The sequence below is a fragment of the Lathamus discolor genome, chromosome 4, assembly GCF_037157495.1.
Source record: "Lathamus discolor isolate bLatDis1 chromosome 4, bLatDis1.hap1, whole genome shotgun sequence".
NCBI classification, from domain to species: domain Eukaryota; kingdom Metazoa; phylum Chordata; class Aves; order Psittaciformes; family Psittacidae; genus Lathamus; species Lathamus discolor.
In genome coordinates, this window is record NC_088887.1 from 37,043,469 (window position 1) to 37,067,099 (window position 23,631).

General features: G+C 38.2%; 1 protein-coding gene across 10 annotated transcripts in view; it reads right to left on the bottom strand.

Annotated features, from left to right (window-relative positions):
* The window catches only part of KDM6A (lysine demethylase 6A), a 159,240-nt gene that overhangs the window by 11,521 nt on the left and 124,088 nt on the right, over positions 1 to 23,631 (bottom strand). For all 10 annotated transcript variants that reach the window (XR_010612231.1, XM_065677073.1, XM_065677077.1 and 7 more), the window contains 8 exons: positions 10,007 to 10,136; positions 8,813 to 8,918; positions 7,898 to 8,103; positions 5,476 to 5,540; positions 5,299 to 5,373; positions 3,692 to 3,840; positions 2,565 to 2,679; positions 846 to 1,033 (listed from right to left, as the gene is read on the bottom strand). Coding sequence is in view for 9 of the 10 variants with exons in the window: in XM_065677073.1 (XP_065533145.1) it covers positions 846 to 1,033; positions 2,565 to 2,679; positions 3,692 to 3,840; positions 5,299 to 5,373; positions 5,476 to 5,540; positions 7,898 to 8,103; positions 8,813 to 8,918; positions 10,007 to 10,136 (1,034 nt within the window). In the remaining variant the exon portion in view is untranslated. The remainder of the gene's footprint in view (positions 1 to 845; positions 1,034 to 2,564; positions 2,680 to 3,691; positions 3,841 to 5,298; positions 5,374 to 5,475; positions 5,541 to 7,897; positions 8,104 to 8,812; positions 8,919 to 10,006; positions 10,137 to 23,631) is intronic.

Sequence of the window (23,631 nt, forward strand, 5' to 3'; positions counted from 1 at the left end):
GACTACACCTTGAGAGATTTGTTGCAATGGGTCAAACTTTTTCATTATGCAGCCTATTCACCCCACCCTTTTAAAAGAAATGTTTGGCAAAATTTACTGCGTCTGAACATGCGAGTTCTGTATCAGACAGTCTTACAATCCTGGATATACTATTTATTGCACCATAACGAAAGGAGGACGCACCTTAAAACTCTTCAAGAAAACAGGGATTTTTGGAAGTACATTCTCTTTAAACGATTCACAATCATTTTAGCTGACAAATTTCCCTTCATTCTCGCATTTAAAAACTTTCCAAGATCATGGTTCAAAACTAAAGACTTCTAGAGCAGTAAGTCTGAAAAGCCTAATATTCCTTTATTAACAAAATTTTACAGCTGTTCTAATTTCCTGATGATTTCACTAGAGAGCAAATAGGTTATCCACTGTCCCCAAAAAGTTAAGGCTGCACAAGTCCTTAAATTCATACGCAATCTCTAGTGCAGTCTGCTGGGCAGAACAAATCTTAAGAAAAAAAGCTAAGAAATGGCCTATAAGACAGAGTGTATGAATTCAATATAAACATTTTATTCTGCTAGTGTTTGCTATACAGCTGTTAATTTTTACAAGCACATTAAATGAACAAGCGCAAAGACTGCATTCTTGCTGCTTCCTCTTACCAGCAGAATTACTTAAAGCTTCAACACATCATGTTTTAAAATACAGTACGGTTTTGGGTTTTTTGTGGTTTTTTTTTTTTTTTAATCTAGTAAAACATGGTAAATTAGTAAGAAATGGTAGGTTCCATGGCATAAGTAGTATACTATGACCTAATTATGTAGTTCAGCACAGGCACTATTCAGCCATACCTGTAAGAGGGCCAACATTCCATGCAATGTTGTTGCACCAGCCGATAGCCTGAACCCAATGAACAGTGCCAGCATTTATCCAAACCAAATCCCCAGGTCTTTGAATAAACCTATAAACTGGGACATTGGCTTCATACAAGTCTTCCAAGTTTGGCCACCATGATCCCATTAGAAAATTCATATTATTCCTGAAACAACAAGAAAAACGAAGACTTCAGCATTTGCCAGTGATACTTCAATGAAATTACCTGTAAAAACTGATCACCACGATAAACACTTGCTGCATCTAATCAGTGACCCAGGAGGACCAGTCGAAAGGAAAGTTTCATCTATAAAATTCCTGATCCTATTTCCACATTTCATATCCTGCAATACATTAAAACACTAAACCATCTAGCTCCCATGTGAAGTCAGTTTATGGCTTCCAGTTATGTTCTACTTTCTATTTCCCAGTTAATGGTGAGGCAGAGAAATCATTGGTCAGATCTAGTGTGACACTGGTGCCAAATACTGCGTTTTTGACCAGTGACTGATTTCATATACAGACCATACCAGCTCTTAAGAATACTTTCCATTTTGAACAATGCCAAGCATGAACTCCTACTGTCAGTGTATGCATGTGAAGCTTATCCACGCAACAAGCAACCCCTTAGCACCATCTAAACTGTGATTCAAAGGTGTGTGCTACATTCAGCCAAGAAATGTTGACCCTCCTGAGAAGTACTGAAAAAACAGCTCCATACGGATTTCCTAAGGATTAACTTCCACTATGATTATGCAAAATACATGTTTTTCTCCCATCCTTATCCCAATTTTATACTGCTTTTATACTGCACCATGAGAAATCATTCGTAATTCATAGTTTTCAGGAAGGACAGTTCAGTGCCTCTATAAGGCACTCTAGACATTTTATGAGGTTACCAAGATATTAGATTCTTTGTCACCGTCCAAGGCCACTATCATGAGTGTAAAAGGGATGTTGTCATCAGAGACACTGCAATTGAATCAGTGGAATTACAATCTTGAGATGGCTAATCTTTGTACAAGTAGATGAAATAAGAACAGTTGACAATAGACAGGCAGAAGATAGGGAGTTCAGAGACACTGAGATGAATTTGCAGAGCCCTGGAAAAGCTCCGAAGAAATGTCAAGAGCTTAGTCCAGTTTTAAGTGGGCAAGATGAGAAACAAAAAATTCTCCTGTAAGATCAGCTTCAGAGGCTATGGTTTAAGTACTAGCATGATCAGGGGACACAATTCCTCCTCCTCTTATTTTGTTGTTTTTTGGAGGGTGCATGTGCAGGCATATAGAAACCCCAATATTAGAGTGTCTCCCTGACAGTCAGAGGACCTCAATTTCCTCAAGCAAGCTACAAATATGGCAAAGCATGCCATGACGCCTCCTGGGGTCTGAGCAAACTAAACCCTCCCTCTAGATGCAGCAAGAAACCATGCCAAAATACCAATGTACACCATGTACATGAATCATAATAAAGATTAACAGCATGCATCACCAAGAAAATACTCCATCACTCCCCAGAAAACCAAAACTAACTCCTAACTCTAGATTTTGCATTTTGACTTATCTTAAAGTACTCTTCTGACTACATGGAAACACCATAAAGTAATGTCCACTTAAAACACCCTCAGTAATCTCCCCCCATTAGGTCTGAGAAAAGCACAGAGAACTTGATAGAAACAAACAGCACACCCAGCTTACTTTTCACAGAAGTCGTTCATGACACCCCAATAGCTTTCAGGGACAACAAACCATTCACAGTCACCTGGACCAATATTTATGTTTACTGAACAAAAGTTGTTATTTTCCTGATGACCTGAAATGTAGAGAAAAATAAACACACTTTATGTAAGGCTGATCTGTCAAAGTAACACTATGAAAATGCACAGCTACTATCGCGAAACCCCCCGATGTCACAGTTCAAGTATTTATACAGATTTTTTTTATGTCATGCACACTATTTAGGTACTTCACGGTGTGAAGAAATGCAATTAAGCTACTCGTGACAAGAAAATCCTGCTTTTGTTAGTTTGTGGGAAATGAGAAATTGGAGCTATCAACCTTGTGAATCTGACCAAGATTTCAGCAGTTCCCTTTTTGTAGAAACAAATGCTTCAAAATACTAAAGCTAAGATTTTGCCCTTTATGATAGCTCTTGACAGTCCCAGTCAGGAGCAAAACTTTGTGACTCCAGGCACTAAACAGACAAGTAGTAAGTAAATCTTTCTGAAAGAGCTTTCAAAATCAATGCAGAAATGCCAGTGTTTTATCTTCTTTTGACAGCTCAAAAACTAAGCCATAATCCCTAGTGGAATTTTCTGAAGTTGTACTTCAGAAAAAACAAATGCTGAAATTTAGTCCAGATCCTTTAAGTCTCAGTCCAGTGTCCTAACACAGCCCTATTCAGTATGGAGGGCTGACTCCTATCCTCAGCCAGTAAGGAATCTGAAAAGCAAAAGTGTACCGATTTCTATGACTGCACAAAACCTACTTTGGAAACCTATGAAAACTTTCAGCGCATATAAAATACAAGTAATGTCCAATTATATAAACCCATCTTCTTTTTTCCCTTTAATGAATCCAGTATTGCGTGCAAGACGGTAGTATGGTAATTACCTAGCATTGCAGAAATCCAGGAATTTCCACTATAAGGTAATTTAGTACTTCGTATGTGCACAGTTCAGTTAAACAAGACACTAAAAAAATACTGAGTTTGTACAATTCCATCACATTTCGGCATGCTGTAAGATATGGAAATCTGCAGTGCAGTTAAATCAATACCACAGCAGGAGAACTTAATTTTTTTCATGCTAAGATATTATACTCACCTGGTGTTCTGCTTCCTGGAACCTTCATGTACAGCTGCACTGTATTCATGCCCAGGATGGTATGACCAACATGGCTTAGAAGATTTCCTGCTGATACCACACGTACAAAAGCAGGAAGTTTTGTCAGTTCATGGAGTTGCAACTTCCACCTGCAGCAAAATAGCAGATTGACAAACTGTGAATCCCTAAAACCCTTAAAAGAGTTTGGGAAATAGAAACATTTTCAAAAAAATTGTTAGCATAGGAGATAAAGGAGCAGACAACCCAGTGCCATATAACTTAGCATCTAGTAAGAGGGAAGCTGAGACAGTGCAGTACCCCTACTTGACAGTTACCAAATCTAAATGAGCTGAAAGCCAGGGCGGCTGGATTCACTCTCGAAGTTAGCCACTCTGCTGCTATACTGCCAGGAAAATCTGCTTGCAGTTTACACCTCTGTGTACATCCTTTCCAAGTGAAAACAGAGCTGTACTCTCCCCACACTCATGCCAGCCAGTCAGAAACTGTTAACCGTGCTTTCAAGAGCCAAATGATACGATGCTACAACATATGTCAAGACTGTCTAAACACATCCTACCCTTTGCACACAGTTGCTGTGGCCAAGAAGGTAACAACATGCACGTGCTACAGAACTGAATACTTGCATTAAGAAAAATAGATCTTCAAACGCAAAAATCCCAGAACTTCAGTGTAGATCTCTGAAATGTCACCCAGGTTTGTGTTACCCAATTTTAGAATTGTAATATTTAGAAGTATTTTTGACAGTTGAGTGGACAGATTCTCCTTGTTCTAATAACTGAAGTAGATCCGAATTTTTGTACTCCAGCTGGTGGGACTGGCAGCCCAGACATGCTGGATCTTTTATGGAAATATATACTAACTAGCGATTGAACCAAATAAAAATTTCTTACTGGTTACTAAAACCATGCTCTCAAAGAGTATTTCCAGTACCTCCTGATGTTTTCCTGAGCCTCCTACATCTGCTCTCAGAAGGATATACAGCCAAAAGAATTCTCAATTTATTCCCTTTTTAATGAGGGAGAGGTAGCATGGTTTACCCACAGGTAAAGTACTGGGCTGGTTTTGACTACATATTTTGAACCCTGTTCCTGGACAGAGAAGCAAGAGCTAAGAAAAAGTGGAAACAGAAAGGATGACAGTAGGAACAAAAGGAAACAGAACCAAAATAACAAAATCCAGGCAAACAAAACCAAAACCCAACAAACCAACCCAAAACCTTTCATCTTAAAATTTCTGTGTGAAGACTTAACACTTGGTATTGTGAGATGTAATTAAGGTTGTAAGCAAGTAATTTAAAGCCTCAGAATGAAACAAAGGGAATGTACTAGAAGGAAGAATAGTAAGAACAGTTTCTGATGGATGTTTAAGTTCAAAGATCCTGAAAAAAAAAGCCTGGAAAGAGATTTTAGTGGAGAAGGACTCGTAGCAACCGTTTGAAGACCAAAGGTAAGAATTTCATTGTGGAAATGGGGTGTGCAACTGGAACTGGGTTTATCAGACTGATATCTGAGCAGAACATGCTGGTTTTCCAGGAGCATCATATTATAGAATACCACTGTGACCAGGAGAAACTATAATCAACTTACTTCTTGTCATCTGACAGGTCAATGTTGGTCCCAAACTTGATTGTTTTAAAAGGTCCTCTTCTCCTCCTCCCAGAGCTGTGCATAAAAAAAAATTTAACAGGTGAATGTGAAAATGGGAATTATGTAAATAACCACAGAAAACCAACTACAAAATTACCACAGTTATATCACACTTACTTATCAGAAGATGTGGATTCATTATCTGAGTGGTCCTTGTGGTGACTCTTCTTCTCATTTTCCTCCTATAAAATGCAATTGTGGAAATGTTGGGTTTTTTTAATCTATACAAATATATAGAAAAGCAAGGATATGCATAGATACATAAAATATACAGGTATGAGTACTTTTCTTTCAACATGCTGGTACAATCTTTAAAATATCTGTATCTGAGATTTTATGTCATTATTACTGTTGAGAAAGAAAAAGTTATTAGTCAAAAGCCCCTGCAAGAAATTGTGAATGGGTGCAAATTCAGTGAAGCTAAGGCCAGGACAACAGAATATATCTACATTGTAAATATTTCTATTAGCCTTTATTACAGTTGCAAATGAGTGCATTGGTTTGCATCACTATGCAGGTGAACATGAATCCAATCTTAAGGAATACTGTTAACTTTTTCAGACTAGAACATTTACCTTCCAGCAAAGTCAAGCAGGTACCCCAACAGGAAACTAGGATGACTAATATTTATAAAATTAATTTTACAAAATCCATTATGTAAGATCTTTTGAATTTTTCATAGCCATATGCTATTTTAGCACTGCAGTAGCTAGGACCATGACTAGTGAAAAAATAAATCTAACCAATATTGAATGATGTCACTTGATCTTTTGAGCCGAGTGCACTCAAAACCCTATTTTAAAGACTCCTTTTTTGGCAAGTCTATAGAAGGAAAAAGAATAAGACAAAAAGAAGGAATGAACTGCCTGGAGGCTATCCAAAGATCCAGGGTTTTGAACGGGATTGCTATTAAATCTCAAAGTGCCCTATGTACCTGAGAAAGTCCTATTCATCCTTTGAATGAAGGACAAAGAGAAGCAAAAAGGAACCTAGCGATGACGGATTTATCAAATACTGCAAGACATGTTAGAAAAGCAATGTAACAGTTGTCAGAGGAATGAAAAAAAGAAAAAGCATCACTTAGGGCAAGCCAAGAGGATTGTGTCTGTAGAAAGAATCATAGAAAAGAAAGAAGAAACAAAGCTTTCATTTGAACACTGTGAAAAGTCACCTAAGGACAGGCAAAAGCAGTGTTAGACAAACGACACGTACACTGCACATTTTCTTTCTCATTTGCAAGGGAAAAATTAAAATAATAATTCTGAAAATTGTTTTATATATGTAATATATATATATATGTTACTAATTTGTAACAGAGAAAAAAACAAATCAGAAAATACTGCAGCTCACTTCTTGGTGCAAATCCAAAGCTGAGGCTTTCCTGCTGACAAGCTGGAATGTGATCAGTCGAGTACATTACCAAACTTGTATATATATATAATGTTCCAGAGAAGTAATGCTCTGGAACAATGTACAAGAATACTATACTGGCGCAAATGTTCAAGAGGCACCAGAAAACTTTAGTCGATATCCCATTTAAATTTATGACTACTGCAAAGAACAAAAAGCCCATTTATGTCCCAAGCTCTTGATTACTTCAGTGCCCCCCCAACTTCCCAGTGGTATTCCCGTTTCTTTTCCTCATCCTGTATCAGTCTCGGTCAAAACCTAGTAGCTACCTTCCCTTCTCTTCAATGACTGATTATTTTCTTCATCTCTCATCTTTTTCTCCAATGCATGAAGTTTAAATTCAGAATTTCTCTTTCCTTTCTTACTGAAACCACTGCTGCTTCTGTGCAATGGAAGTGAAAACTGCAATAGACAATTCCCCACATTGGTGTTTTCCGCATTTTCTAATTAACAACTAGAGTATCTTTTTGTCTTAGTTCCACCTTAGCCTAAAACCAGGTAACTTAAACTTCTGAGAAATGTCCACAGCTAATTCCAATGATGTGCTCACTAACTTCAGCAAAAATATTAAAAAGTAATAAAGTAACATTTCAAGTATTTCACTCTGTCATAAGTCTTAACAACTTTTAAACTAAAGAGAAATGGTTATGTTTGGAAACAAAGACAAGTGTGAGTGCAAGCTTCTAGTAAGCCACATCCAAGTTAATTCAGGATACTATGAAGAACAAAGAAATCTGATTTATCTGTTTTGAAATCATGAAATTAGAAGCAATACAAGTTGTTTTGCTTTGGAAACAAACAAACAAAAAAAAAAACCCACAAAAAAAAGGCAACTTAAATTCTCACTATTTTAATACAGATATTTACACTGTTATACAAAAGCTTAAGGTAACAAGCTTTCAAAGTATGTAACAGCTAGAAGTTTTACACTGAAAAAATAGTTTTACATTCAGCATTTGTGAGGAATGCTCTATACTATTTGACTCTCTATTCAAAACAGATTTTGTAAATTTACCCGTGCTCTTCATGCTAATGGAAATGTCTCTTTCTCCTTAACAGATTCCATTTGTTTTTAAGGGTTCCAGACTTAGTATACAGTCTGTAGATTAAATAATAACAATGGCCTTACCCTTAAAGACTCCTGGAATGAGGAGGCCTGGTACTGTGCATATTTAGCAATTGTTGTATGTGATCTACTGCTTTCACAACGCCAGATTTTCTTTGTTCCAGTGGGGTCCCAGTTTTCATCTGCTGGCTGCAGTAGCTGTGTTCTTACTTCTACTATGTGTTCGTTATTTGCTTCTACCAATGTCTTTGTAGAGAAGAGTCCTAGGTCTAATAAATAGGAAATAATAAATGACAGTTAAAATATAATAGAAGAAAGAAAATCAGTACTTAAAAGTTATCTAAAGGTTTAAACCATCCCAGCCTTCATAACACAGCCTACCCGCAGGTTAATAATTAACACTCACGGTTAATACTCAAAAAGCTTTTCTGCACACAACAGTTGAAGCTTAGGAAAAAACTTGGCAGCTACTGTATCGACTATATTTCAAGAAACATTTGACATGCCTTCCGGTAAACAAATCTGCAAAACAACTTTTAAATCTATTACCAATAAAATATTTTTTAGACCTGAGTTTTATGAATGCACTTCCATCAGATAACACATTTCCTACCAGCAATGATAATTCCTCTATCTCAGAATTCAAAACATTGTACACAGTCAGATTATAGATCATTAAATTTAAGCACAAAGACACGCAGTCATAGCTTTCAATGGGAAAAAAGGCTATCTGCAAACTTCCACATCCATAGCTCAGCTTCAATCTGTGCTCAACAAAATCTGCTGGATTTTGGGGGCTTTTGAGATGATCAAGATTAGAAACAGCAGCAAACTAAGAAATGACACATTACCCTAATTACATGGAATACACAAATAATACATTACTACGAAAATAAAACATTCACCTTTAAGACATGAGACTTCCTTTGAAAAAACTCTTTTTTTCTGTAGTAAAAAAGCCATAAAAACTAAACTTACCTAATTTAAGCGCTCCAGCAAGGCCACGTATTACAGTAACAGGGTTGTTTGGATTTGTACAAAATTGATGTAAAGGTGGAAAGAAAGCATCTCGTTTATTTTCCAACTGTAAAATTGCAATGGAATATTAGATGTCAGATGAATTTAGACTCCTTATTTGTAAAATAAGGAAAACAGAGAAAAGAAAAACAACAGGAAGAAGACAAGAATGTTCTCCATTTTCCTGCATTTGTAGTGAATGAACAACTACATCATACAACCCCTGCCATGTTAAAAGCTGGGTTCACTCCTGAAATTAATTTGTTACTACAATTTATTTCTTGGCATGAATTATTCCCACATTACTTTGGCTTTTGCTACTTAGGTTTCCTGCAGTTTCTTTATCTTGCAGTATTCTTGAACATTCCCTAAATCTACAGAATTCTTTGAAGAGCAAGGTAATATACTTTATTCTAAGAAGTCAAAAAAGCTAACTCTAAAGATTAAGTATAAAAGAAGCAGTATAATTAAAAAGACTACTCTTACAGCATATCTCATGTTAAACAGAAAGGTTGTGTTGATTTTCTTACGCCTCTGTGCATAACTGCTTCCAATTTCATCTAGTTCTCATCTCAGGCAGACTGCTTGTGTAGTATCAAACCAAAGTGCCGACTGCTTCTGGTCCTCAATTTAAGCTGACCAAACTAACTTGAGGTTTTCCTGCTGGCTCTACAGACATACTGTAATTTATTCTTCTGTTTTCAAGAAAGTGGACATCTGTTACTAAGGAAGTTAGCTCAAACTCTTCATAAAGATATCATGAAACGTTAATTTTAGAACAGAAACTTTAATCCTTGCATAAGAAAACACTATGCAGCCAAAACCTGCCTTTCCCTAATGACGTTTTGTTCTTAATATCACCCCAACTTTTTTTTTTTTACTGTATTTTGAAGAAAATCATTAGGAGAGTATAATTATTTGCTCATTTATACTTAAAAGTGTCACTTGCAAAAAACATACATACGTATTTGAAACGCTGTGCGTTGTATCTAATGACTTGTTTTGCTTATTCTGCCAACATTTTGAGTATTAACAAACCCTCAAAAATTTCTGAAGCTGTTTTTCAGGTATGTATTTTTTCAGGTATGTAATTCAGATATCCAAACGCTTACAAAAGGCAGTCAGCAATGTACTTCTACCATGAGATTTACTTACATAAATACTAGGTGTAGGTGGATTCAGCTTGTCCTTTGGCAAGGGAGGGTACGGTGGAGGCGGTGGTCGTGGAGGTGGGCATTTATCCAATAGAATACTACTGTTAGATAAGCCATTTTTACCCAGATTCCTAAAAGGAAAAAAGAGCTGCCTCTGTCAATTCTTGACAAATAAAATAAATACATATTAGTGGTATTTCTTCTGCAAAATACTGGTGTATAAGGAGAAGCCGTAATTCAAGATGCAAATAAAGCTCATATATTTTAATCAAGAATTCCTAGTGTATAATTTTATATTATTCAAAATAATTCCTGCTCTCCTGCCAAATCTGCAACATCACCACTATGAGTTAAAAATATAGCCATTTTAAATATAAGCAAGTATGACTCATTCAACAAAATTTAACAGAAAAAAGCAGTTTTCAAGTAGGAACAGCAAAGAACCTTTCTAGGTCAGCACTGGCTGGTGGATATCAATTCACAGCAGTTGAGATAACACAGTCTGGTAATGCTGTGCACAGCACTGTGGCAGAGCACAGTCAGAAAGTGACAATGCTTCAGCTAAGAAAATGCTTAGTCACAAAACCAACTGCAACTACACTAATGACTCTAAATTGAACAACCACCTACCCCTCTCTAGACTTAACATTTCAAAGCCAGGAGGAGCCACTGCTGCATAATCCATTTGCTTGAGCAACAGAGGAAAGAACCTACTCCGAACAAATTGGTGTGTCAACGCCCATAGGCATACCTGAATAAGAACCTTGCCTGTTGTATTTGCAGCCTTTCTATGGGGATTTCCAGATGTGGATAGCCCACCATATGTGTTAACTTTCCTATACTGACCAACCTGAAAAATCTACATTCTGAGCTTAGTCTATATTCAATACCCAGCTCCTGCCACCAGGGAAGTGTGTATTAACAAAGCCATCCCTTAAATTTTTGTTAAAACCGACTCAGCTACTCCAAAATTCTTCCCACTAAGTGCTATTCAAATCCTTCTTCCAACCTCACTTGATTCACCAGCTGCTGTTACCTCATCTCAACATCCCACAAAATGGGATATCTCTAATGCATAATGTAGTCAGGTATCTTTGTAAAACACACCGGTTACAGAAAAGTTGTTCTCGTAACAATAATCTTCAGCAGAAAAGAAATCTGGCTTACATGATGAAACTCCCAGTAATAGAGCTTGTCTCAAACAGAGAAACTGTGATACTGGCCCTGAGGCACACTGGAGAGCTGTATGCTGGCATGTGAGACCACTGCTTCAAATCAAGCTACCACAAGCCACGAGTAAGATGGACTTGGGGTGTGAGATCAGATGAGACTGACTGACACTTTAAAGGAAACGAGCAACCACCTCACATACCCCAACCTGCAGCAAAGACGAGCATCCTGAGAAACCGGTGCTCACCACAACAAACAAGTCAGTCGTTCAGTTCAGAGCTTACACGAGCTTTCTAACTCAAAGATTGCTCTCCCCCGACAGAAGATCAGAGCAGTACAGACAGAGACATTTAACAACTGCCTCCAAAGCATGCCTGTCAAAATCCCAAACACAGCTTATTCCCCGTGCTAGGTTAAGTCTAATGTCAGAAGAGACTGCAACTTCAAAGGAACTGAGAAAACAATCCAGAAGTTTTGCTTAGGCATCATCCAACTTGACAAACAATTCACTGGCCAATGCTTAATGCCTGATACCCTTCTTGCAAAGACCCTACTGTCCCTACAAAAACTACCCAAACAAAACAAAAAGAATGGGGGGGGGGGAGGTGCCCCCCCCAATGAACACCACGAAATAAAATCACCATCAGCAAAAGAAATTTATTGACCGCAGTTGCACAAATTCATACCATTTATACACAGTGAAACTATAATCTGACTAGTAGGTATTAGAAAAAACTATAATCTTTGCATTACCAAACTGAGAAATAAAATCGAGAAAAGCAAATAAGTATTAAAAATCAAAGAGAACTTCAACAAAATTCAGCCTGCATTGATAAACGGTTCTCAGGTGCCTTCTGAGCCACAAAAGATGAGAAAGAATCTGAAGAAAAAGGGACACTGCTCAGAATTAGCATGACTTAAGCTACTGTAGTCACAAGAAGATAATTACCACAGCAAAAGCCCCGTAAAGCCAGGGTGTGAGGGGTCTTCACAGAAGGGGAACTACAGAGGAAGGAGAAACTCCTGCATGCTTAGAGAAACAGGACTCAAAAAGCAAAGCAGATGGAGACGAAAGCAGACAGTAGAGAGGAAAAGATCAGATGAACAAAGATATCTCAAACCCAGCACTTGAAGCTGATACTACCAAATGTATGCCACAGTTTCCTATTAAAGTTACTAAAACCCTGTGTGGAAATTTTGAGAGGGGAAAGGGGCCAAAGAAAAGCAAAGCTGAGAAAAACGCTCAAAATTCAAGTGGCACAGGAAACAGATGGGCAGAGTATTTAAAGTTGTCTTTAACAGACCAGTTTCACTCTTTTTTTTTTTTTTTTACTATGAATCAGAATGACTTACTATTAATAACAATGCAAGAGAGCTATTAAAAAATAACGCTGTAATTAATAGTGTGCAAAACAGAACAGAAATTAGCAAAAAGCGCCTCACCACAGATGTACTAAAAGGATTTGGTCCTGGCACCTGAAATGGTGTGAACGCCCATGGCCAGCCACTCACCTCTGGAAATACAGAACTACAGCCAGTGCAAGGAAAGGGAAAGACCCTTTTGGACCACAGCAACTGTGAGGAAAATCTCACATATCTCTGTTTCATGGGTGTATTTTTTTTGTGAGAGGATTTCACACTGGCTGAAAGAGGCAACAGATGCAACGCTCAAGAAAAAACAGCATGAATTAAGTCCCCAAATGAAACCGGATGCCCAGTAATCTACAGTGCCATGATGGAGGAATGAAGAGAACAGACTTAATTCATTTAAACTGACTTTCCAGAAGGAACTGGCTTTTCACTGACTGTGCAAGCAGAACTTCCTTTACACCTGCAGAGTGGGAAAAGAAGGCAGGAGCAGCTGTCAGCCTCAGAAAGGGAAGGACAGGGGTGCACACTGATGTCTAGCATTGTCCTGAGCGAAAGCTGCAGCTCTCTATCCACTGCAGTCTGCTCCATGGGTAAAAGCAGTAAGTCATGCAACTGCTTTACCGGGAGGACCAAACTCAAAACTGCCACCTGTGCTTATAAGCAACTATAGATAAAACAGGTGCCTTGATTTCATGTAACTATGGGAGCTATTTGAATAAGCTATTATGAGATTCATTCAAATACACCTTTATTTTTCCATTTTACTGCTTTGTAGGATACATTCCAACAACAGTTTACAGCCTTCAGTCTTAGAGAGTGACTTCTCCTCTGGCTGTACCAAACCATGCAGTTAAGAGAAGCAGAGGTGCGACCCATTTTGCTCTCCAGTAATATTTGTCCTCTTCATTATAGAGCACTCACTCCCCAGTCTATGCTTTTAGCAAATATTAACACAAGTAATTTAATGTTACCAAGGGATTTCTTGACAAATGGAGACCGATGGCTTAGCCTGAGATGATTCCTTCACACTTCTCTCGAGTTTACTATTTTCACTGCATGGACAACCCAGTAGCTTACTCTGCAGCTGGGACGTCCCTTCGCCACTGGAAGATGGACTCCAGCTGCGCCAGCCTTAGAGACTCCCCTGTTGGAGTCCTACAGCACTATCAAAGCCTAAGTAAGAAAGACCAAAATCTGATTCCAAGGCAGTATTACTGAAATATTTACAACTACATGAAACTCATCAGGTAGCTGCTATGTACTTCATAGGTAGTGATTGACACTGCATCATCCCAGTTGACTAAAAAAAGACACCATGCAAGTTTAAAGCCAACTGTTACACAGCTGTATTAACTCTATTACACAAACTCTCAACCACATCAAGAATATTAAAGTTAACATGATAAAACTTATGTTCTGAGAACCAGGAATCATTATCTTTAATTACCATCCTTTGCATTTATTAAATTAGTTACCTCAATAATTCTATTATTTTGCTTAAGCCTAATGTCACTGAGAGGATTAAATCTATTTCTCAGAAAGCAGTCCCACAGTGCTTTTCAAGTCCTCTGGAACTTTTTCTGTTTTCCAAGAACTGTAAAAAGAAATAACCTGTATGAACAATAAACAGCAATCCTCTGGCCTGCTCTGTCAGAGCTCACGGATATGTGTTTTTCAGGCCCCTGACTTAAAAATGCCAAATTTAACTACTGTGTAACTTTCTCCCTGACAATTGTGAAAACTAAAAGCGTGTTTTCATACATCCCATGATGTAAACTTTGTATCTGCCTTTTTCCCAAGCACAGAACAAAAATATTTACTGAACTGTCTGTCTTGCCTCTATCGACTGTTCTGATAGCTCTGTGCAGTCATAACACATTACTGGGTTTTGTGGTTTTAATTTTTCATTCTTGGCTATAGTTTTCCTCTTCCAAACTTCATTTCTGAGTTTTTCAGAACTCTTTGCTTTGGAACTTTAAAAAAATATTTGCCCTTCTTGTTATTAATTGAAAGACTGACTTTTTGATAATAACGAAAACTTCCTAAACAATTTGCAGTTATCTGCACATTTGGATTTTAGGCATACTTTACTGGCCCAAACAGAAGTTACAACTGTCTGCACTCAAGCAGTTATTTTTGTTGTGAAGTCAGTCTGTTTAAGAGATTGAGGATTATCTGCATAAGAATTAACAAGCTTTTTACTGCTCAAGAGATTATAGTTATTCTGAAGAACAAACTTAATACCCTCTCTTCCCAAATACAAATCACATTAACATGAATATAAGGAACTGTGTATTTATGTGACACTCTAACTCAAATCTGTCAGAATTAAGTAATCTACGAAGAAGAATGAACAAAACGTTTTAAAAATGTGCCTGCAGAAGAAATCAGTTGAAGTGCTGGGATGCACAGTACATACTCGACCCACTCCTGATTCAAAACACAAATTCCCAGGCCTTAACAATTAGTGGATACTATTAACTCCTTTCATGCTGCAAGTTATTACAAAACCACAGAAAAAACGTCTGTCAACACCTATCACCCTGGGAAGGAGGTGGTTACTCTTGATGCCTCGGTGGGACTCTCTGAGGCTTACGTCCCCAAGCTGCTTCTACAGCCAGCAGAGAGAGAGAGAGATGAGCTCTCAAAGGGGAATACAAAGAAGTCAAGTCAAGCTTACATTATGCCTGAACGCAAGTAATGCCAGATAATTATACAACCTGTTTATCACGCAATTTTCTACCCCAGCCTTTCACAACCACGTACTAGCTGGCAATACTCCCAGGGACCTTTCTTTTTAAACCTACAGAAAATCCTACAATAGAATTGTGGATTTTCTCATTATGCAAATGTATTTCTAATAATTTTTGAATTCTGTTCTGGCTTTGACCTCAATAGTATAGGTTGGCAGTGAATTTCATAGGTTAATTATATGTTATGTAAGAAGTAATGTTCCCTTTCTCCTTTTGCTAATGACTTTTACATATTTCCTTTGTATTTCTTTCGCTAGTCACCTTGTTCTCAGGCTGTAAGACAAACAGAATCACATTAATGACTTATGTAAGAAAAGCATTATAACAACTGCCACCAAACTTTCTCATACGTTTGTCTCCCCCTACACTATAAATCCTTCCTTTTTTTTTTTCACTTCCAGATAATTCTGCTTCCCATCTGCAGATTTTTCTATTTGTCCTTTGAAACAAAATAGAATGGCTTACTCTAAGCAGGGCTTAGCTTGTGAAATCACAATATTTCAGATTTTTTTCTTAAAACCTTTGCTATGGTGAAGCTGACTTGCCAGAAGTAATGTGCCTTTAGAGCAACTGAACAATTTTGCCTTCAAGCCAAAAAAGTCCTTTGCTTACAGACAAAGAAACCTCCCAATAAAACAAGAATTGCTTTTGTTGGTTTTGTTTTTAAGAACAAAACACAAACTTAATCCAACTCCTTTCTCCACAAAGTACTTCCCCTCAAATAGATTTAGGCTCTTCGCCTTTGGACTGCACAGTTCCCAAACCAGTGATTCACTAATTGACTTCCCAAAGCAGGCTTAATTGCCAGGGAGCAGCACCTTCAGGAAGATCAGTCCAAGCTTGCTTCTGCTCCAGGCTTCAACACAGAGCTCACCCAGCAACGAGATGACTGTACACCATAGCCTCTACATCGCTTTTCCCACTCCTCCTGAAGCTTATTTCCTATGCCTGAGCACATGCTGGCCATTTATCAGACCCTTTTCCAGACTGTTTAGCCCAGGCCATTTTCTGTTTGCTGTCCTAACCTCTTCTCTTTTTTTACAAAGTTCCTTGAAAGGCAGCTAATCTCTCCTCTGATCCTACCACTTTATTTTCTCAATGAATTGCTCTCTACTCTCCTTTATTTTTCCACACCAAGCAAAAAGAACTATAAGAAGGCATGGTAGCCCCTTTTAATATGCATTACCATCAAACCTACACCTCTCACTTGCCTTCCCAGTTAAGCCAAATTGGTAAAGCTTTCAAGTTCAGAAATGCCTTACGAGTTTTCAAATCAGTCTTTCCATATGCCACCATAAAAACGACAACAGCAACCTTGAGCTGATACGAAGTTGCCCAGTTATCCATCTTGGCTCTTTAGAATTGTTTGAGAACCTCTTGTACGGACTTAGTCATTATCAAACGAAAGCGTAGTTTGAAGCTTTGCCTGTTCTTTCAAGGCTTTAATAAATAATGATAAACAGGCTTTAATAAATAATGATAAAAAAATATCAACTGAGCTATTCCTTATATCTTTTATGAGAAACAAAACAAGTCAGTTCAGGAACTTATCTACACTGCTTAATGGAAGGACCTGATCTTCTGTCGGCTTTGGAAAGGACAAGTGGTGGACCCTTTTAACTGAGATGGATACTGAATTTTTAACATTACTCCTCCAGGATGTTAATGAGATGCGCCAGTTGAAACAGAGACCTAGTAATCTGCTGGTTTCACTTCAGCAGAAATAAACAGCTCGAGTGTTCAATCTCAAGTCTTGTGATGATGTTTCATTCTCCTTTCCATCTGAAAGGACTGCTCACAGGGAAAAGATAGTACAGAAAAGGGCTTTTGAAAACAGCCTTTTTAAGGAGACCTGATACACAACTAGACAAAGGAGCACACTCTTCTTTCCCCCCCCCCATGTATTCACAATTGGCTTTTCTAACAACAAACCCAGAGCAGTTATTCCCAGCATATTTTCTTCTTTCAAGCAATTTTCATTTATGCTCAAGAATTTTATTTTTTTTTAATTACCTTAACAGGGGATTTTCTCTAGGAATCTAAGGAAGGATAATTAATTTAACAGTACACTCTCATATCTGTTATTTTGCTCAGAGGCTTAAAGGAATTTAGTTTATTATGTAGACTGTTTACCCAATATAGTAATTGAGTTGTTTTATAACCACCTTAAATTTTCCTTTTGCAATCAGTTTTATTGGTAGGACAGACTAACCAAATCACACTTACATTTTCCAGAATCACCTCCTCACTTCTCTTTCATTCATACAGTCCAACAGCAGTTTAACAAGATGAGCATATTTGTTACCCTATTTGTTCTTCAGAACGGCATCGTAATGAGATTTGCATATTTTAGTCAATTGCTCAGCTACTGCATTTCTAAATTCCTTGTAGCTTTTCATTGAACACTGTCTAGATCTTCAAGGGAAGCTCCTTGCAGAAGTATCAACTGCTATGCCAGCACCTTCTGTTTGACCCCTTTGCAGCCTCCTAAACCACCTCATTTCTCTGCATGAATAGAACAGGTCTCTGTTAAATATTTCCTCAACATTCTCACCCAGAAGATGGATATAAAGAAACTTTTCAGCCTCTGCAATGATCCTGCCCTACTTAAGCGCTCACTCTAGTCTCTGGCAAAACAAAACATTTACTAAGTATTTTTCCACAGACCAGACAACCTATTCACATATAATAAAAAAGACTCAAATGGAGTTTTTTCTGTTTGGCATGTGTTCTGCATCTTATGACACAAAGCATCTCCATTCACCTAATGCCTTCACTTGAGTAGCTTTTATTAAGATGACACTTGTTTACACAGTGCAAAATTACAATCCGCCAGCATTTATTTCTGCCTGACTACTTCCATTTTTGCTTTACTGTATTGCATGATTTTTGAACTCCTTTTCTAATAACTGTTTTTAACCTTAAAAAACACCAAACTTCCATGTATCTGACGTTCCTTTGTTTTTAAGCCACAAGCGAAATCCTAGCAACAAACAAGTCAGGTTTTGGTGGTTAGTATTACCACGCTGCTTCCTGATAAAATCCCTTCTGTGAGAACAGGAACTTCATTATGCTGAAGTTCACTATCCTGTAGCAGGTCAACTGCAGTTACATTGTGAATCAACTTTCACGCATTACTTAATCCCAAACTGCTAATAATTTGGGGTCTTTTGTGCTTTAAGCACAAATAAACCTATATGGCCTAAAAGATGTAAAAAAATGGCTTCTCTTAGATAATACTTTCTTTTAAACCTGGAGCATCTTAAAGGAAGATTATTTAATAAACAGACTTCTGAGGAATTTCCATATGAGTTACAAGTAACATAAACAATCTGGTTTTGAAGTAAGCATGCAGTAAACAGAGCCAAATGAAGAACAGTGAGGAAGGAAAAAAATATTAATCTAGAGCCCCAGCTATAAAAAAAAGCAAGCTACATCCACCTGTTCCTACCTGCCAAAATGTCTTTGGTTTTTTTTTCCTTAGAAAATACCATCAGGACAATAGGGCAGACTGCATCGAGTAAGCATTGTCAGAGAGCAAGAAAAATATGCCAGAAGAGAAGAGAATGTAATTACCCACATTACAGATGAAGCCGGAATGTCTTTCTGAACATATTAAATGAAATAAGGGTATGTACGTAACAACTGCCAAATATTAATGCATTTAAGGCTCCAATATGTCGTAACTATTACCACAGGACAATTTCCCTCCCCCTGTGCAAGAAGACTATTCTAGCACAGTTGTTTGGGAGCTTGACTGTTTTGTAAAGGCTAAAAACCTCACAATTAAAGCCCAACAAATTTTCAGGTTTTCTGCTATGGATAGCATTCCTGCATTTTTTACAGTAAGTCTAAAAATCAACATCCTTGGTCACAAATTCGCTTTTGTATTTTAAGATACCACTTGCAGAGGTAGCACCCAAATGTAACTAGCACTGCATTACCTCACACTGTTAAAATAAAGGTTAACATGCAGTAATGAAGTTCACAGTATCTGATACATTAGTATATGAGCATCTTCTGTTCTACTACATCTCAAGGTTGATTTATTTTGTGAGCAAGCAAAGCTTTCAGCAGAATATCTTTCAGCAGTCTCCCCTCTAGACATTTTCCCCTATGTCAATCACACACGCGGTATCTATGACAAGGATGTTCTCCCCACAGCTCTGCTCCTGAGCTCTCCCTTGAGTGCACGCACACCTTCAAACTCTACACATTTTAAAAGAAAGCAAGGGCCAATCAACTACCTACTACATGGCTGGGACAGCATTATCCTCAAATTTATGCATGTAAACTTTAGGCATGTACACTTTAGGCTTATCCTAAAATTGTTGCAACTGTTACCTTGTTGCCAGTCCCACAAAATTTCTCAGAATCTATTATTATTATTATTATACATATGCAGACACTTTTCAGCAAACATATTTTGACTAGGAGAGATCCTGTCTCTAAACTCTGTGAAAGTAGCCCCAGCCCAGACTAAAGCATTTCTTGACCTAGAAGTTCCTGGAAAAACCCCAAGTCTTTCCTCCTTTATCTTCATTATCCAGCTTCTAAATCCTCTGCCTTGCTGAATTAAGGTGCAGACAGGCTGAAGAGGGAGCTCTCAATCTCTACTCAGTAAGAAAGACAGTAAAAGGCACATCTTATTAAGCTGTCTGCAAAATACATGGGGCAAAGTATTAGCTTACCTCCCTTGAAAAATGGTAATTACATGAGCCTGGGGGAAAAAAAAAAGACTATACAGAAACAGTGTAGAGAAAGACAAGAGACCTCATCATCCCGTTAGGAAGTGCTTATTTAAGGCCCAGTACTTCGTAATCAGGGCCCCTAAATACAGTTAGAAACTTCTATGTACAATTTAAAGCAAAACTTGTACAGAGAAGAAAGGGCAGCGGCAGTATCTGGCCAAGCGAAAAGTAAAGATGACAGTTAGGTCACAGCAAAGATCGATAGCTTCTGGACCTGCTTAAAACAGCCCTTCTGCACTGAATTCACAAGTTGGAGCTGAAGTCTGTCAGATTTTGGCAGGCAGATTTTTCTGCCTCTTCTTAGACAAGGTGCAGCTAAGAGCTTAGCGGCAGTGCTCAGCTGTGCCTGTGACCTGCTGCAAAACCTGCTGTCAGCACATGGGCCTGGGCCACAACTACTGAGCCCAAACTGCAGATCTCACCTGTAAAGAGCTTGATAAACAGCATACTGAAACAATTAAAATGCAGCATTTGACTAGAGGAATACACTCCCCATTACTCTCCCAAGAAAGCTGCATTCAAATTTCTGCTAAGCAAATTCTGAAGACACAGATCAGCTGAACTTCAAGAACTTTTGAGTCTATAACAATCTTTTATGCGTATTTGCAATGCACTCATCCTAATACCATACACAGAAGTTATTTTTATACTTCTATCAGCAATAACACATACACTGTCCTAATTAAAAAAAGCTGTTAAGCTCTTCATTTTTATGAATGCAGTAAGATGTAGAAACTTCACTTGAAAATGAACATTACAATATAAGACAATATCTGAAATATCACAAAATAAGCTCCCTACAGTTTGGGTTTTTTCCTCTCTGGACTCGCCCCAGTAGGTCCACAACCCTCTTGTGTTGGGGGCCTCACAGCTGAATGCAGTAACAAGAGCAGAGTAGAGGAGCACAATCACCTCTCTTGACCTGCTGGTCACACCCCTTTTGATGCAGCCCAGCATAAGGTTTGTTTCTGGGCTTCAAGTGCACACTGCGGGGTCATGTTCATCAGCCAACACCAAGTCCTTCTCCTCAAGGCTGCTCTCAATCCATTCTCCTGTAGCTTGGCATTGACCTGACCTAGGTGCAGAACCTTGCACTTGGCCTGTTGAACTTCATGATCTAAACCATGATCAGTATTAGCCATCAAATCCCAGTATATTAGTATCTAGTAACTCTCAATCACAAGACACAGCTTTTTTTCACTTGGCTAATTCATGTGGATGCAGTGAAAGAAGGAAATAGAAATGCTTTTAACACTTTTTTAACATCAGAAAGGGTAATGCTCAAAAACATCACATTTGCTATATAATCCCAAATAAAATATTTTGGAGTAAAATACATTGAGATGGTAAAAATTCCAATGAGAATTCTGACACTAGAAAAATAAAGATGACATTTCAACTAGAACTGTTAACACAGTTCAGTACTGGAAACAGCAGTTAAGAGCACAAAACAAAACAATAACCATGTGCTTATGATGAAAGGGACTTCTGTGACCTTTAAAGACACGACTTTTTCTCAAATGGCGACAACTTTAAGTCATGGATCCAGAAATTATATTCCTCTAAATGGTCATTTCAACTTTTTAGCATGTCTCGACTTCAAATAAAATTCTTTCGAGAAAGAAGGCAAATTTCTCCTAAGACTATCTGGAAAATACAAGGACTTTGAGGCAAGTATACATAGGGAAGGCTGGGAGCAGTTAGCACAAAGTGTGAATGTGCAAAGCTAACTACTATCTGTCAGGCTCTCTACTAGCACATGGCTATGGCCAAGAAGGCCAACGGCATCCTGGCCTGTATCAGAAACAGTGTGGCCAGCAGGACCAGGGAAGTCTCCCCTTTAATCTGTGCTGGTGAGGCTGCACCTCCAATACTGTGTTCAGTTCTGGGCCTCTCACTACAACAAAGACATTAGGGGCACTGAAGCAGGTCCAGAGAAGGGCAACAAAGAGGGTGAAAGGTCTGGAGAAGCCTTATGAGGAACAGCTGAGGGACCTGGGCTCGTTTAGCGTGGAGAAAAGGAGACCCAGGGGAGACCTTATTGCTTTCTACAACTACTTGAAAGGAGGTTGTAGTGAGATGGGTTTGGTCTCCCAAGTAACAAGTGATAGGACAAGACGCAATGGTCTCAAGTTCTGCCAGGGGAGGTTTGGGTATTAGGAAGAATTTCTTCAGCAAAAGGTTGTCAAGCATTGGAACAGGCAGCCCAGGGAAGTGCTGGAGGCACCACCTCTGGAGACATTTATAAGACGTGTAGATGTGGGGCTTAGAGACAGGGTTTAGTTGTGGACTTGGCAATGCTGGGTTAATGGTTGGACTCTTTAAAGGTGATCTTAAAGGCTTTTTCCAACACAAATGATTTTAAGGAAGCATGAGCTCAACCTACTTTTGAATGAGAATTAATTACTTTTGAAAAGCTTTCTCTAAACTGTGTCTAGTAGAGTTTGCTCCACTATCAATGGAAAAAATTATCTTATGTTTAACGTTGTCATGGTTTAAGCTACAACCAGGACAAATGTATATTGCATGATAACATGGTGCACTAATACCAAACAGTTACATACTGTAAACAAAGTTTACAGTTAACTAGCTTTCCAATGTAGACAAAGTTTCAGTGTGTAACACAACATAAAGCTGTCTGTTTCTAGGAGAGGCGTCTGAATGGATCAAACTTGTCTATGTAAGTAATACTATACTTCTGCCTGACAGCACATTCATACGCCATAGGTACTCCAAAGCTTCATAAAGGGACCTTCACTCTTCTAAGTAAAGACAAAACTGGAAGTATTGCTGTCAGGTTTAATGGAAAATTAAGCCAGCCACTGGAATACTCTTCCACTGTCATCATCACATGTATTTTGAATGTTGGCACTTGTAACATTGTCCATGAAAAACTCCTACAATACTTTAAAATGCCTAAGGATTTCACTCTGATAAAATCTGTTCTGTGATGACACAGCACAGAGCAACAATAAGAGCAACACTATATGCAGAGCTCTGCTATTGTGCAGGATGTCTAAATATAGGGCCTGTAAGTGGTGTGGGGGGAAAGAAAGTCTCAGAAGGCTGCAGAATCACCAAATCTTAGAAAAAGAAATTATCACTACTGTGGCAAAATACATCTTCCTTGATGCAGGGAAGTCTATGAAATTATCCTTTCTATTGTTAGAGCCTGTATCTAATGAAGGAGTTAGATGTGAAAGGGACTCTGAAAAATGTGCTTGCTGGATGTAACCATCAAGCCCCAGCAGTCTAACTTCTGCTGGAGGTTCCTGTCCTCTGACAACTATATACCAATGCCATACCAATAACCTAAACTATGCAACCCTCACAGATGCATTTCTATTCCTTTTTCTTTGGAAGGGTGGTGGTGGTGTCACAGCTATTTTTGGTGACTTAACAACACTGAGAGAAGAAATAAATAGCTAAGAAACATACAGAGATGTCAAGACTTAGGGCTTGGTGTTTCTGTTACAATTTTTTTAGCAAGACAGACCTAGGCACCACCAGAATTCCACCACAGAATCTTAAGTGAATGCATTTTAGCTGAGTATATGGACACAAAACGAGCCTAATAATTC